The sequence below is a fragment of the Glycine soja genome, chromosome 12 (assembly GCF_004193775.1).
Source record: "Glycine soja cultivar W05 chromosome 12, ASM419377v2, whole genome shotgun sequence".
Taxonomy (NCBI): Eukaryota; Viridiplantae; Streptophyta; class Magnoliopsida; order Fabales; family Fabaceae; genus Glycine; species Glycine soja.
Window position 1 is genome coordinate 36,331,031 of NC_041013.1, and position 15,753 is coordinate 36,346,783.

The 15,753-nt window shown below is 37.3% G+C and overlaps 2 protein-coding genes across 2 annotated transcripts; both read right to left on the reverse strand.

The window, feature by feature from the left end:
- Positions 1–1,795: 1,795 nt before the first annotated feature.
- Positions 1,796–2,677, reverse strand: LOC114378957. Its single transcript, XM_028337537.1, has 2 exons — positions 2,587–2,677; positions 1,796–2,499 (listed from the first exon to the last, which is right to left on the reverse strand). The coding sequence occupies exons 1-2, from the start codon at positions 2,675–2,677 to the stop codon at positions 1,796–1,798; spliced, it is 795 nt and encodes a 264-aa protein (XP_028193338.1).
- A 12,489-nt stretch (positions 2,678–15,166) lies between these two features.
- LOC114378959 (zinc-finger homeodomain protein 2-like) lies at positions 15,167–15,607 on the reverse strand. The gene has a single exon (XM_028337539.1). The coding sequence runs from the start codon at positions 15,605–15,607 to the stop codon at positions 15,167–15,169; it is 441 nt and encodes a 146-aa protein (XP_028193340.1).
- Between the last annotated feature and the right edge of the window lie 146 nt (positions 15,608–15,753).

Genomic DNA, 15,753 nt, shown 5'->3' on the forward strand with positions numbered 1-15,753 from the left:
TATAGATAAGAATATCATCAAAGTACACCACCATAAATTTCCCAATAAATTCCCTTAAAACATGGTTCATCAATCTCATGAAAGTACTAGGTGCATTAGTCAAACCAAATGGCATAACCATCCAATCATACAAACCATATTTTGTTTTAAAGGCAATTTTCCATTCATCTCCCTCTCTGATTCTAATCTGATTATAGCCACTTTTCAAATCAATTTTAGAAAACACACATGCACCATACAGTTCATCAAGAATACCATCTAACCTGGGGATTGGATGCCTATACTTGATGGTGATGTTGTTTATGGCTCTACAATCAGAACACATCCTCCATGAGCCATCCTTCTTGGGTACTAGAATGACAGGTACAACGCACGGACTCATACTATCTCTCATCCAACCTTTGCGCAGGAGTTCAGACACTTGCCTTTCGATCTCCTTAGTTTCTTGTGGGTTGCTCCTACAAGCTGGCCGATTGGGCAAGGATGCTCCTAGAATGAGATCAATGTGATGCTCAATTCCCCTCAATGGTGGCAAACCATCCGGTACACTTGCTGGAAACACATCATCAAAATCCTGTAGAAGAGACTGAATACCAGAAGGCAATTTAAATTCATCAATTGGGTTAGCATGAAACATCTGACGTTGAGAAAACAATAAATAAAGGGATTGTCTCGCACAAAGTACCCTCCTTACCTCCCTTTTTGTTGCTAAACAAAGCTGTTTGCCCTCAAGTGTTTCACTCTTTTTGTTTTCTCTCGTTTCCCTCTCAAGTGTTTCACTCTTTTTCTTTCCTCTCTTTTCCTTCTCAAGTCTTTCACTTTTTTTTCTCTCAAGTGTCTCACTCTTTTTTCTCTCAAGTGTCTCACTCTTTTTCTTTTCTCTCATTTTTATCTGATCCTCACAAACCTCTCTAAGGGATAACGGGACCCTTTTTGTTGCTAAACAAAGCTGTTTGCCCTCAAGTGTTTCACTCTTTTTGTTTTCTCTCGTTTCCCTCTCAAGTGTTTCACTCTTTTTCTTTCCTCTCTTTTCCTTCTCAAGTCTTTCACTTTTTTTTCTCTCAAGTGTCTCACTCTTTTTTCTCTCAAGTGTCTCACTCTTTTTCTTTTCTCTCATTTTTATCTGATCCTCACAAACCTCTCTAAGGGATAACGGTTTGAGAATAATTTTCTTGTCATCTTGCTTGAAAGAGATTTTGTTGGTGAAGCCATCATGCACTGCCTTGGTATCATATTGCCACGGTCTTCCTAACAGCACATGGGTCGCTTCCATTGGGACCACATCACACAACACCCTATCATTATATCTCCCAATGGTGAGACACACCTCAACCTGTTGAGTCACTTTTACCTCTTCATCTTCACTAAGCCACTAAAGTTTGTATGGTCTAGGATGGGGCTTAGTTTCCAAAATTCAGTTTGGTCACTAATCTGGAACTTGCAACATTTGGTACAACTTCCTCCATCAACAATTAAGGAGCATAGCTTACCATTAATTACACACTTGGTGTGGAAAATATTTTTCTCTTTGATTGTCATCCAGTGGCTGCATCTGATTTCCCAACAACCTTCTCACCATCAGCATATCACCCTGCATAGCTTCCTCCTCATACTCTTCTTCTTCATCTTCTTCTTCACTGATTTCAAACTCACTAGTGATTTCTCCATCAACCTTCATGTTCATGGTCCTCCCTGTTGGACATTTAGAAGCAATATGTCCTCTGCCTAAGCACTTAAAGCATTTTATGTTTTTGGTTCCAGTATTGGATGAGGAAGTGGAGGTGTTATGTTTGCTTCAACCTACACTGGACGCTGCTGACTTTCCATGCGGGGATGTGGCTACAAGGCGGAATGAATTACTTCCCTCCTTCTTGGATCTGTTGGCCCAGTTATGGTTGTAAGTATTGGGTGAGTTCCTCCTTGTTGCACTTTTTCTTTTAATTTGCTGTTCAACCCGAAGTGCCCTATGTAACAAGTCATCCAACGCCACATACTCCTGTAATTCAACAACATCTCTGATTTCAGGGTTTAGACCATTCAGGAAACGAGCCATTGTGTCTTCGAATTCCTCTTCGATGTTGGCCCTCACTAACACCATTTCCATCTCTTTATAACATTCTTCCACAGTTAAATTCCCTTGGGACAACCCTTGGAGTTTCTGTCGCATGGTTTTGTTATAGCTAGTGGGCACATACCTTTTTCTCATCACCCTTTTCATCTCAGTCCATGTATCTACCTCTCGCCGTTCCTCTCTCAGCATTTCTCTCTGGTATTTATGCCACCAAACAAGGGCATAGTCGGAGAATTCAGCTGCTGCTAGCTTGACTTTCTGCTCTTCAGTGTAGTCATTGCAGGCAAATACATGCTCAATCTTCATTTCCCAGTCCAGGTAGACATCTGGATCACTTCTTCCTTTGAAGGGAGGAACATTGAGCTTTACTCCCTCAACCCGGTTCTGCCTCAGTCCGTCATTACCGCCATTGTTACCTCTGTTCCCACCTATATTTCATCTAACATTCTGATTGGCTTGGTTCTCCAAAAATTCTAGTCGTCCAAAGACCTCCTCATTGTTACGGTCCAACAAACGTTGCATCTGTGCATTCATCGCGTCCAGTAACAGACGCTGAGCTCCGTCCAACTGATGATACTCATCACCACCACCACCTTTTCCAGCCATAATTCAACAGAAAAAAAAAGTTTGCAATAAAAATTATTAAGGTTTCAGGACCTCACCACACTCTACTCACGTGTTTAACTCTTAGATGGTAGTACACTCGTGTTTGATGCTCTCAATAGGCTTTTGTGTAATATATTCCCTTTTGCCTTTTACCACTCGTGTTCCCTCTTAAGTTCCTGGATGGACCAAATTAGACACACAAGGTAATATAAAATAAAAGGAAAGACAATATAATGATCACAGACAGATTTGATTTGGGATAACAATTTGGACTTGATTTGGATAGCAGATTGGATTTGATTTGGATAAAAGACTAGATTTGATTTGGATAATATATTGGATTGGATTTGGATAAAAGACTAGATTTGATTTGGATAATATATTAGATTGGATTTGAATAATATATTAGATTGGATTTGGATAACAGATTAGCTTTAATTTTGGTAACAGATATGATAACAAATAAGATATTAGGTTGGATAACAGATAAGATAACAGATATGACAAGCAAACTTTAAATGCTCATAACTTTTGCTACGATTGTCCGTTTGAGACCCACTATCTGTCAAAACGCTAAGAATTCAGAGGAGAATCCTTGGGGGCCCCACAATTTTCCCAAAAAGCGCCTCTAACTGCCTTAATTTTGTGTTCAAAGATCAAACACTCAAATCTCTTCCAAACTTTTTTCTTTTGCAACTGCTTTCTGTTTCTTTTTTTTTTTTTTTTGCAACTATTTTCTGTTTCTCTTTTTTTTTTTTTTCAGACGTCCAGCGATTAGAATTCGTTCAATAGGAAATCATAATTAGGCAAATTTGACAATTTAGCAATTCGGCAATTAGGCAATTTTTACCCAAACAGAATTCGAGTAGGCTAAAACAAAAGTTATGAACAGAAGACAAAATACAATACGACAAGCACAAACAGAACTCAAACAGATTTTTTTTTTGGACACAAAGTTTGAAAGACACAAGAAACAAGAACAAAAAACAAGAACAAGAACAAAAAAACGTGACAAGAACAAGAACAAGAACGAAACAAAGACACAAACAAGAAAACAAATAACAAAACAAGGACAAAACACGAACCTGGAAAAATCACAGAAAAAAATAATAGGATAGGATATAACCTGTATCAAGAGCCAAAGCTCTGATACTAGATGATCTGAACCTGACTAGGAGCGGATCGCTTGATACAGGCTACGGAGATTTGGATGACGCCACTTCCAGTGAAGGAAGATAAGTCAAGGTAGACGCCACAAGGATTACCTTGATAAGTCTGAAATTGGTTCAACAAGGAACCAAGAGAGAAACTCTCACCAAATTTTATGAAATGCCAAAAGTTTTTTTATTGAAAACAAAAACCAATACTTATAGTGTATCTGAACAAAAAGATAAAAATAGACATGGGCCTTCTAAACAGTTTGGGCCAAAATTACAATAAATAAAAATTATAACTAAAAACATATTTAACTTGGGCCTTTAAATTAGTTTGGGCCTTCAGAAACAATTAATAGTCTTGGTAGTGCCTCTTCCTCTAGGCCTTCATCTTTCTCCACTTGGGCCTTCAATCATCATCAATGGCAGCTATACAAATGACTAGCCTTGTCTCTATGACATGTTGGGCCTGTTTAAATCTGTCTCTGGTCATGGGCCCTTCAAGTGCTTCATGGTCCTTGCCCTTTGTTGTATCTTCATCACTGTGTTGGGCCTGTTTAAGTCTGCCTCTGGTCATGGGCCCTTCAAGTGCTTCATGGTCCTTGCCCTTTGTTGTATCTTCATCACTGTGTTGGGCCTGTTTAAGTCTGCCTCTGGTCATAGGCCCTTCAAGTGCTTCATGGTCCTTGCCCTTAGTTGTGTCCTCATCATAACATGCTTAGATATAATTTTGATCCTTATTTTTATTTTCTAGTTACAGTTTGCTTACATAAGTTTAACAAATTTTACTTTGGTATGTGTTAGACTAAATTGGTCCTTTTGAAAATTTATCATACTAACTTGGTTAATTAGGTTACACCTGACAAACTATGAGAGATGTCACATCAATGACATGTGAACCAAAGTTGACATCGTTAAAATGGTAATTTGATGAAATGACTTATTTGATGTAATAGGGACACTTTAAAGGACCAAAGTATAACTTTTTCAACTTAATAGACTAAGTTAAAACAAAAAAATAAGGTGAATGATCGAAATAATATTTTAGCATTTCTTGTATTTGATGTAATTGTTGAGTGTTGTGTCAATGCAATATGCATAAATGTGTTTGATTTCTTAAAAAAAATATAATTATTAATTGCTTACTTAAATATTTTGAATAAATCATGTGTATGCCAATAACTATACATGGTTTATGACGTGACTATGTGCTTTGTCAAGTGCAATCTATACCAGTAAGTGTAAACTATATCAATTTATGCAAAATTCAAACCATGGAATATCGATATAAACCATATAAATATGGGTATCTTATGAGATTGCAGTGAAGGATAAGTAGATTGATACTTTGGATATTTGCGAATAAGTCTAAAAGGTCACATGTAGATTGAAAAAAAAGGTTGAATATCATGTGTTAGGGTGCTAAATTGATACCAAATGGAAACAAACACAAAAATTGCATCATAAATTACTTTTTTTTCTAACGACAATTTTAAAGTTATTCAAACAAAATATAATATGTATGATTTTTCTAGTGAAATACGAATCACAACCCAAATGAAAAACCCTTTAATAAGTATGTACCAAACTGACATTCAAACTAATATGAACTAATGTAGTCCCTACATTATTAAAAAAAAAGTCCTTCGAGCTTGTGCTTTTAAGAGCTTCTTTCATAATTTAACAAAAATCGCTTCCCTATCAGTTAGCATCACATCCACTGCTGCCACTGTTGAAGATCCCATAAGATATTGGGGAATACTGGGTGATTTTCTGCCAAAGGTTACTTCGAAGGGTGAAACTCCAGTTGCTGAGTGGACTAATGTGTTCTAGGACCATTCGGCCCATATCATAAATTTGCCCCAAGTTGCAGGTTTATGGTGAACAAACGCCCGCAAGTATTGTTCAAAAATTCTGTTGATGACCTCGATCTGTCCATTTGATTGAGGGTGATAGTCAGAACTCATTCGCAATTTCATTCCACTTAATCGAAAGAGCTCTTGCTAGAACTTACTCACAAATAATGGGTCTCTATCATACATGAGACTTCGAGGCATACCATGAATTTTACCCACCATATCCATGAACAACAAGGCAACAATCTACGCCATAAAGTTCAAAGTTAGCATGCCTAAGTGAATGCCTTTCCAAAACCTGTCAACCACCACCAACATGATAAGGGGGAAGACCCATAATAAAGTCCAATGAAAGGTCTTCCCATGGTCTCGTCGGGGTTGGTAAAGGACATAGTAGTCCCACTGGTTTTCGTGCTTCATATTTGGTATGTTGACAGTCAAGGCAAGAAACAATGAACTATTGAAAGTCGTTGTGCATAGCGGCCCAAACAAAGTTTTCCCCCAAACGTGCCAGAGTTTTCTTGATTCCCATGTGCCCTCCCATTGGTGAAGTATGGAACTCCGTCAATAATGATGGGATAAGGTTGAGGCCATTGGGCAACCAAATGCGATTCCTGCATAAAATCAAATCCCGAATAACAGTATAATCAGGCATGCTTGTCGGGTTATCTTTGATTTTCTATTGCAGGGCAATGAACTCAGGGTGAATAGCCAACTCGTGTTTGAGTTGATCCAGAAAGGCGAAGTGAGGTACAAAAAGAACAAATAATAAACCCTGTGAATCTTTAGAAGCTCGAGATAGGGCATCCGCCCCCTTATTCGATTTGCCTGATCTATACTGGATGGTGTAATCGTACCCAAGAAGATGAACGAGATACAATTGTTACTCTGGGGTTTGGATGGTCTGACTCATAAGCTCCTTCAGACTATGATGATTAGTCAAAATTATGAAAGGATGACCCAAAAGATACTTCTGCTATTTCTTGACAGCGATCGTAATTGCTACCAATTCATGAACATACACAGATGCTAAACGTAGCCTTGAGAAAAATTGCTTGCTAAAAAATGCAATAGGATGACCTGACTGAGAAAGGACATCTCCTATCCATGTTCCCGACGCATCGGTCTCCACCATGAACGGCTTCGAGAAATTCAGAAGTTGCAGAGTTGGCACCGAACTCACGGTATCTTTCAGCTTGTAAAAGGCTGTCTGAGCTTTAGTTGACCAAACCAATTGAGGAGTTGTCAACAGATGAGTCAAAGGGGCCGCTAGTGATGCATACCCTTTGATAAAGCAACGATAAAACCCAGTGAGGCCCAAAAATCCCCATAGGGCCTTGAATGTCCATGGGGCTGGCCATTACTGAATCGCCTGTATTTTATCTTGAACAGGTTCAACTTCGTGCGTCGATACTAAGTGGCCCAAGTACTCAATATAGGATTGCGTGAACGAACATTTGGACATTTTGAGGAAAAACCGGCCCTATTCCAGAACACGAAATGTTTGTTGCAGATGCTGGAGATAGTCAACCAATGTCTTCCTATAGATAAGGATATCGTTAAAAAACACAATGATGAACTTATGCAAATAGGGCCTGAAAGTGTCGTTCATGGTAGCTTGGAACGATGATGGGGCATTGCACAGTCTAAAGAGCATTACGAGAAACTTGTAATGCCCGTGATGAGTGTGAAATGCCATTTTGTTGATGTCTTCCTCCTTCATCAAAATTTGATGGTACCCTTGAAGCAAGTCAAGCTTCGAGAACCATTGTGCTCTTCCTAATTCGTCCAATAATTTATCCACCGTGGGAATAAGGAACCTATCCTTAATGGTGATGGCATTAAGAGCTCGATAATCAACGCAGAAACGCCAAGACTCGTCACGCTTCTTCACCAGCAAAACCAGAGATGAAAAGGGGCTCGTGCTTGGTCTGATGACTCCATTCTTCAACATAGAGTCCACCTGAAGTTCAATTTCCTATTTCTAGAAATAAGGGTAGCGATACGGCCTAACATTCATTGGTTCGGAGTTGGGTCGAAGATTAATTGCATGATTCGTGTTACGGGATAAAGGTAATGATGTTGGGACCTGAAACAAATGTTGGAATTGTTGAATTAAGGTCTCTATTTCGGGTACTGGATATGGCAGCTTGGAAGTTTGGGTTGAAGGGGGCTCAATGCGGAGATGAAAGAACTCGCTAGCTCCATGGGTTTGGACAAGTCAACGTAGCTAGTGAGTTGTAATTGATTTTGCAGTGCCTTCGTGTTCCCCTTTTAATTCAACAACTTTGCCATCGAGAAGGAATTTCATGGTGAGGTCATTGTAGTATGTGAGGACTGGACCCAATGACTTCAACCACTCGACTCCGAGTACAAGATCGACACCATATAGCGGAAGGACATGGAAGTTGACCAAGAATTGTTGGTCTTGAACCTGAAGAGCGATATCCCTGCACCACTAATGGCACTCGAGCTGGTGTCCATTGCCCACCATGACCTTCAGTGGCTGAGTGGATTGGGTGGATAGGCCTAGTGCTAGAACTAACCGTTCTTGGATAAAATTGTGGGTATTACTGCCATCAATTAATATCCACACTTGCTGACCCTTTAAGAGGCAAATAAGCGTAGAGTCTCAGGAGCCATATGGCTTGAAAGCACGTGTAGGCTAATTTGGGCTGGGAAGGGCTCGGTACTGATAATTGATATGCTTATGTAATTTAAATATTTAAATCACATAGCAATTTCTAATTTTCCTCTCTTTTATTGCTTCTTTTATGTTAGAACATTAGGAATTTAGCTTCTTTTGAGTTTTTGTCCAATAAATGCTTAAGTTATCTAATTTACAATGTTTTGGAGTGTATTTTTTTGTAGAATTACATAGTAGGAGGCCTGGAAGATGGTTGAAGAATTGGGGCAGCTCGCTCAGTGTGTCAACAACCGCTCAGCGTGAGGAGCCTACTTGGAGGTTAGGCTTAGCGCGCATCTGCGACTTAGCCTGCAACTTGCGACTTAGCGCATAGTCACTTATGCCAGCTGGACTTTGCATGTGCGCTTAGCGAGCACATGCCAGCTTAGCGCATGATCAATATCGCAAAACACGATTGTGCTATGTTTTAAAGGAGAAAGAAGGGGAAAATCAAGCAATTCTTTTGGGGGACCAAAAAATGAGAAGCTAGGGCACGAGAGAAGAGAGAAAATCCATTCACTTGGGGACCCTTTCCTTCATTTTCTTCCATGCCTCTTGCTTTCTTTTTGTATTAGTAAGTCTCTCATGACAATGAGAGACTAAACCACCCATTATTGGGAGCTCAACTACCAAACACTCTTGATGTAATGATTCTAACTATCTATTTAATGTTATTTTGATATTATTGTCTCTTTTCTGTGCTTAATATCATGTTTATGGCTTGATCACCCATGCTCATGTAGTGTTATAGGGTTTATTCATTGGAAAATGTTTATCTCCTAAGAACTTGAAAAGAGCATCTAGGTAATCCATGTCTAGGGATAGAATAGTATTATTTAGCCTTTTCTATGCATCTTTATTCTTAAAGCAAATTATTTGATATAGCTCTTAAGGGATTAGGAGTGAAATTAGGTAATTTAGGCTCTTTCACATGAGGAATCATGGTTAGGGTATGTTAGTGGATGAAGGTAATAATCGAAATAACGTTAAATAGTGGAAAACCATTAATGTTGCATCAAGAGTAGTTTTGGTAGGTTGAGTCTCAACACGCTCCGTAATTCTACTTCAACCGGCAACTCACCCCCTGAGTGTTTGTATTCTATCTCTTTAATGTTCTCTACTTAATTATCTTCATTTATGTCAAATTTTATATTTTGTATCATCATTTGACCAATATCAATTTTAGTTCATTGATTGCTTAAAATTGGACATATACAAACTCTGAGTACAGTCAAAGTCCCTATGAACTCGACACTCGGTCTTACCATTTTAATTACTACTTAGACGAATTGGTGCACTTGCCAATCGGTTAACAAGCACCCTACTCTTCAGCGCAACCATCTACATAGATGAGCAAATCATGATGAGAATTGTCATTGTCGTCGGCAATGAGGAGGAAGAGTTTGGAGGTGCACTTGTGACCACGGCTAAATTTCTCGTCATAGTTAAAGCACAAACCCTTCTCCTGGAACAGGGCGAGGTCTTCTAATGACAGTCGTTTGAATGGGATAGATGTATGTTTTGGTGGTGTCAGCAAGAGACCAGGTGTGGGTGACAAAGGGGGTACCCGAGGAGGGGGCGGACCTGAAGTAAGAAGCATCAGTGATCATCATCGAAAGGGCTGATGAGAGTCTTCAATCTTTTCTTCCTGGAGACGGACCAAGGTTGAAGCCTGCACCATAGTCAAAGGTTGTGAGGCTTGGACCTCCTACCAAATTCCCAGTGCTAAACCAGAAACAAAACAGCTCAATAAGAAGGTTGGCGGAAGACCAATGATTCGATTGGCAAGGGATTCGAATTCAGAGAGATACTCAGTGATGGTGCCCTTTTGTGTTAGCTTCAATAGGGTGCCAGTAGGATCCTTTTATTGAGAATGAGCAAATCAGGTCTCTAATGCCTACAAGAAAGCGGTCCATGACAAAAGTTGGTTGTTCCTCGACATCCATTGGAACCATGCTAGCGCTGGTCCTTCCATATAAAAAGAAGCAATCGTAAGACAGTCACATTTCGGTGTGTCGTGGTAAGCAAAAAATTGGTTGATCTTGAAAATCCAACCAAAGGGATTGGAACCGTCAAATCGCGGTACTTCCAGCTTCATACGAAGAGAAGAAGGGGATGAGTGATGTGGATTATGATGGGTTGTGGATGATGTTGGTGAATGAGAGGTTGCCTTTAGGTGGGTCACCTTTTGACATAGGTCCTCCAACTTGTGGGATACACGGGGGATAACATCCTCAATGCGATCGATGTTAGTCTTGAGCGTGTTGATTCTGCCATATTCAATGAAAGCACCAAGATGATGCATACAGGGAGAAGAAATATTAGAATCGGAAGAGGAAGTTTGTCAAGTTTCTGCTTGTTTTATTGTTCAACCAAAGGTTACATATATAGAGAGAGCGAAAATAGAATAACAAACTAAGAAATGCTCCACTAATACAATACTAACAGAAAAGGAAATCCATTACTAATAGAAAGGACAACTGGCACTACTCCACTACAGCAAGCACTAACTAACTGACAAGCATTTGTAAAAGATCAAACTAGCATATTACCCTGAATTTAGACATAATTTGTTAAGTGTCTTGGAGTGACAATTCTTCTTTTGGGCCTTTCACTCGTGCCATCCTATTGCTTGTTAGTGGGCCTATCAGTAGAACAACTGAGAAGTTATGCTTATTAATTAATATTATACTTATCATTATATTTGTTCTAACTTACGATTGCTTTTGTATTTTTTAAGCGTTTATTGTAATGTTATGCTTGTAACTATAAAAAAGGAAGAAAGATGAAAATTAAACTATATTTTACTCCTAAATGAAACAAAATTTGGGATATGACAAATTAGTCCAATGGAAACTATTTTGGTCCAATTTATTCAACAGTCATGTTGGCAATCATTTTTTTGACATTTTTGTCCCTTTGTGTTATGTTGACTATTTCATTGATGCTAACGAACTGAACTTACCATATAATTACTATTTACCCTATATATTATTAGAAAGTTTTGAGAAGGCATAGGGATTTTTGAAATTCTTAATGAAAAGATGAGATGCATGCATAGCTTTTTGTTTGTTACGGTTATGTTCAACATAGTCATAGCTCACTTGATGACTCGTATGTAGGTGAGGGTATCAATATACAACTAGCAATTATTTTGACACAGAGGCAACAAAGCAAGGAAATTGCACAAGATTCAAAGACCTCAATGTTGTGAGAGGAGGCAGTTATTATTGATGTTATGCCCAGAACCCCTTACAAACATATAGTTGCCTAACACAATATATAGTCACTTTTTCTCCTATGCTACTATGACCTCCATAAAGTAATTATCACTTCTATGTTGACCTCAAAATCAAGTTTTATCATCTACTATGCCTAAAATTAGGAAGAATAGACACTCATCACATAATCTTGACATATCGACCTTTGCTCACTAATTTGATCATATATTGAGTTTTAGACATTATTTTTTAGTGAAACTAAATTGGTTAGTTATTTAATATATAGGGCTACAACTTTCATACAAATCATTTTTTCCTAATTCTATCATTAAATTTGCCCAGCAAAATTCCCCTCTCTTGGAAAAATTTGCATTCCCCCTAGGAAAATTACTTATAGCTCAACTTGTTTTTATCTCGATTTTGGCAAACAAATTATTGTGTTTTCTCAACAAAAATTGACTGACAAAGAGTCCCAAATCTGCATTTTTCTGCATAATATTTCCCCAAAGGTTCCAAAAACTTAAAAATACGCTCTAAGTATATAAGACTCAAAAGTCAACCATACCAATCATAACAAACCCCACAAATCATAGGAAACATCATTTAAATGTATCCACACACAATTTCTCACTACTCAAATCAAAAGACAAAAAATGGGTAAAGCACCAAGAACAATAAAACAACCAAGTTATCATTCAATTACCAAATTAAAATGATTGGGGGTTCACAACTCAACCAATTAGAGAATGCATCATAAACACCTTGATGTTATCCTTCCTCATGTCTACAACATAAAACTTGCTCACGCACGTTCAGGCGCACCACAACACAAAGAGAATAAATCAAATGTGATAAAACAATTTACCTAGAAACCATGGCATATGAGACAAGTTCGATGTCATGGATTTTGAGACTAGAGAAGAAGATAAAGTTAGGACCTAAATGTGAAGGGATTCAAAGACAGAGGTAAGCAAGGACAATGAATGAAAAAAGGAGAGAAATAGGAGGTAGATGTAGAGGAGCCTTTTTGGTTTCGACAACTACAAGAATGAAGTAGGGGTAAAACCTCTAAAAGGGTGAAGGTTGGAGTGATGAACTCTTGCGACAATAATGATAGTTGGATGAGGAAATTTTTTTTTCTTATCTGATTGTTTGCAACCTTCAATCTAAAAAACATGTTGACTTTAATAGCAACATTTATTAATGTCATTTAATTAGTAATATATATTTATTGTTATGGAATGCGTTTTTCATTTTAATATTGTAGCGGTAAATAAAAATATACAAAAATAATCGATGATATAAATGGTATATTAATTGAATCCTATTATAGTTTGTAGATGAAAATCACCTATCTCCTCCAATTAGAGAGTGCCACATAATGTCACCTCAATTCTACATTAGAGAAAATTAATGTTTTTTTTGTGTTTTTGTGATCAACACATCTTTCATTTCAGAGTCTAACCAATTCTTAGAAGTTTTACCATTTCCCTTGATCCGTGCCCAATACTAAATGGATCACCACCATTTTCTTTCTCTCTTGGCCTTGGATTTTTTCCTTTTTTCAAAATAAATTATTTTAAACTTTTAATCACAGACATGAAATAGGGCAATGAGCTCTAAAAGGGTGAAGGTTAGGGTGATGGACTATTGGGGCAGCGATGAAAGTTAGAAGGGAAATGAATTTATTTCTTATCTAATTATTTTATAACCTAACTCCCTCAGCATGCAAAAAAAAATATTGATTTTGATAGTAACATTTATTAATGTCATTTAATTAGTAATATATATTAATTTCATAAAATACATTTTTCATTTTAATATTGTGTAGCTATAAATTAAAATATACAAAAATAATCAATGATATTAATGGTAGCTAGATTAATTGAATTTTATTATAATTTGTGGACGAAAATTACCTGTCTCCTCCAACTAGAGAGTGCCACATATTGTCACCTCAATTCTACATTGGAGAAAATTAATGTTTTTTGTGTCTTGTCTTCACTTTACTTCAATCCAACACATATTTCATTTCAGCAACTGACCAATTCTAAGAAGTTTTACCATTTTCATTAATTCATTCCCACTATTAAATGGATCACAACCCTTTCTTCCTCTCTTAACCTTGGATTTTTTCCTTTTTTTTATCAAAACAAATCATTTTTAAACATTCAATTAAAAGCAAGAAGTAGGGTAATAAGCTCTAAAAGGGTGAGGGTTAGTGTGATAGACTAACTATTGTGGCAAAGATGATAGTTGGAAGGGAAACGAATTTTGTTTCCTTATCTAATTATTTTCTAACCTAGCTCATTACCCTACTTTGATAGTGACATTTATCAATGTCATTGAATTAGTAATATATATTAATTTTATAGAATAAAATTTTCATTTTAATATTGTAGCAATAAATACAAATATACAAAAATAGTCAATGATATAAATGGTAGATTGATTGAATCCTATTGCAGTTGTAGACAAAAATCACCTATCACCTCCTGTTAGAGAGCGCCATGTCAATAATGCCACCATATTTTACATTACATTTAGAGAAAAGTCACGTTGTCATTTGTGTATTGTCTCTGCTTCACTTCGATTTACTCAAATCAATGTGTCTCTAATCTTAGAATCTTAACAATTCTTAATTCTTAGAAGCGTAACCATTCCCCTTAATTCGTGCCCACCGCTAACTAGATCACAACCCTTTCTTACCCTCTAGGCCTTAGATTTTTGCCTTTTTTCAAAATAAATTAAATTTTAAACTTTCATTTTACTATTTTTTATTGTATGAATTCTATTATTTGGTCTGACTTTTGAATTGGTTTCTATATTTACCTATTGATATGAATACAAGTGTGGGCATGCATCCTTTCAATTGTAGTCTACTCATTTTCTTTTTACCTTTAGCAATAGTACACACTCATCAATGGGAAACAACATGAAACACAAACACCATCACCAAGGAAAACAAGAAGCGACAAAGAGGTTGGAAAAAGTGTTAGATTGGTTGGATTTAAAATGAAATAGAGATGAGATACAAAATTTGTTAATCTTGTCCAAACCTAATATAAAATTGATCAATGAAATTTTTATTAATTGGCATGATGCTTTCTAATTGTGAGGAAAAGGGATGAGAGGCAAGATTAGAAACAAGTGAATTTCGTTTGCAGTTTGTCTTCTGGTTTCTTTTTAGATCTTCATTAGCTCAATTAATAAAAAAATAGCAATAATTCTTATAAACCCCATTATGGCTTAGTAAATAAACAATCAAGCCAAACATAAAAATTGTATATTTTGAAGGTAGTTTAAAGAAAGAGAGAAGGAAATGAAAAACGCATTCCAAAACAACGCATATAAGAAATTAAGGTACATGGACTGAATGATCACTAAAAGCCAAGGCAGTACAGTTACATTAAGAGAACAAAACAGAGCTAAAAGATGGTGAAAAAAAAAGAAGTTAAAACTGACAAAGAAACCCAACTTCCTGAACAAACTTAGTTTGAGCTTGATCAGAGTGATCTTATTAATGCCAAGTGCCAAGACTAATTCAACCATGACGATGAAATGAACAACTTCTAAGCATTATTGATTGCCCGGTGACGGTTGTTGATGAGCCATACAATGAACATCCTACGGGTGATTCCCATCTCAGAGCAGAAGCTTTCAATTTCGTCCTTCTTTTCCTTTCGAGGTTTCCACCCCACACTCTCAGCAAACCTAATCAGCTTGTTCTTATGCTCTGACGAGAAGGTAGTCCTCTTTTTCCTCTTGGACCTCATCTCTTGCACTTGATCCGGTGTTTGAGTTTGGGGCTCAGCGGTAAAAATGGTGTTCTTGTGGTGAAAGTTTCGGTGGCAGCCACAACAAGCACACAAGAGAGCATCCTCACCGGCGATATATTTGACACAACCATCATAGGTGACATGACCAAGTGCTGCTGAATGGTTATGCAAACACTCCTTGTAGGTCACCACCTCATCTATTGGTAGTGGATGATTGATGTTTATATTAGACATGGTGAAATTAAGGAGCAGGTTAATTGATATGGAAGGATGTGTGTGCATTCGCATCGAGGGGGAGAGGCTTAAATAGAATGGTGATGGAGGAGCATGAGTGTACGTGTCCACTTCTAATATGGTTTTGATGCATCTTGTGACGGGTC

Bases quoted from the DNA above. Each gene is read 5' to 3' on its own strand.
- LOC114378957 (XM_028337537.1), bottom strand. From the start codon at position 2,677: ATGGCTGGAAAAGGTGGTGGTGGTGATGAGTATCATCAGTTGGACGGA. The intron at 2,500-2,586 runs GTTTGTTGGACC...GATGAAATATAG, and splicing joins GATGAATGCACAGATGCAAC to GTGGGAACAGAGGTAACAAT.
- LOC114378959 (XM_028337539.1), bottom strand. From the start codon at position 15,607: ATGTCTAATATAAACATCAATCATCCACTACCAATAGATGAGGTGGTG.